Source organism: Lottia gigantea, assembly GCF_000327385.1.
Source record: "Lottia gigantea unplaced genomic scaffold LOTGIsca_153, whole genome shotgun sequence".
In the NCBI taxonomy this organism is placed as follows: Eukaryota; Metazoa; Mollusca; class Gastropoda; family Lottiidae; genus Lottia; species Lottia gigantea.
The window spans coordinates 354,883-357,877 of NW_008707846.1; the positions used below are offsets into that span (position 1 = coordinate 354,883).

Here is a 2,995-nt window from a genome sequence, read left to right on the forward strand (position 1 = left end):
ATGGACGTCTTACACGCTGTGCAATACATATTATATAAACGATGAGTTCATTACTTGATCTAATGTCCAGTACCTTACAGAAACAGACGGAAATGTTACCAAAGCAGTGGCGGCGCCAGCCTTCCAAAACTGGTCTGGTCGTCATTTTAACATTCATAAACGGATAATTCTGGACACAATTTTTGACGGCCAGCTTTGAACACTGTACCGGATAAGCTTAGCTATGAATTTCTCGTTTCTGAAATTTACTTTAAATTTGAAGTATTTGAACGAAATAAAATGATCGAATTTATGCCATTAGTAGAAATATTTGAGAGTTATCAAATCGTAAATCTATTTTATGCATATTTTGAATATGTTTAGAGTAGGCTACCAGATCCCTGTGTATAATATATTTATATTTTGATCTAATGTCCAGTACCTTACAGAAACAGACGGAAATGTTTACCAAAGCAGTGGCGGCGCCAGCCTTCCAAAACTGGTCTGGTCGTCATTTTAACATTCATAAACGGATAATTCTGGACACAATTTTTGACGGCCAGCTTTGAACACTGTACCGGATAAGCTTAGCTATGAATTTCTCGTTTCTGAAATTTACTTTAAATTTGAAGTATTTGAACGAAATAAAATGATCGAATTTATGCCATTAGTAGAAATATTTGAGAGTTATCAAATCGTAAATCTATTTTATGCATATTTTGAATATGTTTAGAGTAGGCTACCAGATCCCTGTGTATAATATATTTATGTCCTAAAGATATCAATTTGCTTTTGTATCTTAGGGACAAGTTCGCCATTTTTTGACTAATCATGCCTTAGACTCAGAAACGGGAATTTGTTTTAGCTAAGCCAATCAGTAATAGTGTTCACAGCTCACCGTCGAAATTTGAAACTTCAATTCCATGTGTGTCAAGAATTATCCGCGTTTGAAAGTTACATAGACGAATCGTCTCGTTTTGAGACACTGCCATATAAAACACATGTATAAAAACAGGAAAAAAACTTCCTAGTTTGAGATATTTGTAAAAGAAAACAGAGAATAAATTCTGGCAATAATCGTACAGCAAATATACACCTGTCAATTTGGCTATAAAGAGTACAAGTATGCAAATCAGAATAAAAACAGAATATTTCCTCTCCATTGAGCGGAAACAGCAAACTATGCTGGGGATATTTTTAATGAATTTCAACACGATATATTTTCTGACATCTGGTGGTAACGAGAACCTTGAGTTCACTTTGGTGCAAAATGATCGGCTACACAATGGCTAAGCTTCTTGGCACTGATCTTGACCTGACAATTCTTACCTATTTACAGCTGGAATAATAAAAACAGTTGACTTATCTAGTCAAGAATTAATACAAATGACTTATTAACAGCTGGGTAGACTGGAATAATAAGGAGAGATGACTTATCTAGTACTTATTAACAGCTGGGTAGACTGGAATAATAAGAACAGTTGACTTATCTAGTACATATTTACAGCTGGGACTGGAATAATAAGGACAGTTGACTTATCTAGTACTTATTTACAGCTGGGTAGACTGGAATAATAAGGACAGTTGACTTATCTAGTACATATTTACAGCTGGGTAGACTGGAATAATAAGGACAGTTGACTTATCTAGTACATATTTACAGCTGGGTCGACTGGAATAATAAGGACAGTTGACTTATCTAGTACATATTTACAGCTGGGTAGACTGGAATAATAAGGACAGATGACTTATCTAGTACTTATTAACAGCTGGGTAGACTGGAATAATAAGTAGAGATGACTTATCTAGTACTTATTAACAGCTGGGTAGACTGGAATAATAAGAACAGTTGACTTATCTAGTACATATTTACAGCTGGGTAGACTGGAATTATAATGACAGTTGACTTATCTAGTACTTATTTACAGCGGGGTAGACTGGAATAATAAAGAGAGTTGACTTATCTAGTACTTATTTACAGCTGGGTCAACTGGAATTATAATGACAGTTGACTTATCTAGTACTTATTTACAGCTGGGTCAACTGGAATAATAAGGACAGTTGACTTATCTAATATATATTTACAGCTGGGTCAACTGGAAAAATAAGGACAGTTGACTTATCTAGTACATATTTACAGCTGGGTCAACTGGAATAATAAGGAAAGGTGACTTATCTAGTATATATTTATAGCTGGGTAGACTGGAATAATAAGGAGAGATGACTTATCTAGTACTTATTAACAGCTGGGTAGACTGGAATAATAAGAACAGTTGACTTATCTAGTACATATTTTCAGCTGGGTAGACTGGAATTATAATGACAGTTGACTTATCTAGTACTTATTAACAGCTGGGTAGACTGGAATAATAAGGAGAGATGACTTATCTAGTACTTATTAACAGCTGGGTAGACTGGAATAATAAGAACAGTTGACTTATCTAGTACATATTTACAGCTGGGTAGACTGGAATTATAATGACAGTTGACTTATCTAGTACATATTTACAGCTGGGTCAACTGGAATAATAAGGAAAGGTGACTTATCTAGTATATATTTATAGCTGGGTAGACTGGAATAATAAGGAGAGATGACTTATCTAGTACTTATTAACAGCTGGGTAGACTGGAATAATAAGAACAGTTGACTTATCTAGTACATATTTACAGCTGGGTAGACTGGAATTATAATGACAGTTGACTTATCTAGTACTTATTTACAGCGGGGTAGACTGGAATAATAAAGACAGTTGACTTATCTAGTACATATTTACAGCTGGGTCAACTGGAATTATAATGACAGTTGACTTATCTAGTACTTATTTACAGCTGGGTCAACTGGAATAATAAGGACAGTTGACTTATCTAATATATATTTACAGCTGGGTCAACTGGAAAAATAAGGACAGTTGACTTATCTAGTACATATTTACAGCTGGGTCAACTGAGGAAAAGTGACTTATCTAGTATATATTTATAGCTGGGTAGACTGGAATAATAAGGAGAGATGACTTAT

General features: G+C 34.6%; 1 protein-coding gene across 1 annotated transcript in view; it reads left to right on the forward strand.

Moving 5' to 3' along the window:
- LOTGIDRAFT_173253 (hypothetical protein) overlaps positions 1 to 848 on the forward strand; it is a gene marked incomplete at both ends in the record, with an annotated part of 47,329 nt that extends 46,481 nt beyond the window's left edge. Inside the window, one exon of the mRNA XM_009050719.1 lies at positions 783 to 848. Within this exon, the coding sequence (XP_009048967.1) occupies positions 783 to 848 (66 nt within the window). The remainder of the gene's footprint in view (positions 1 to 782) is intronic.
- Positions 849 to 2,995: the final 2,147 nt, after the last annotated feature.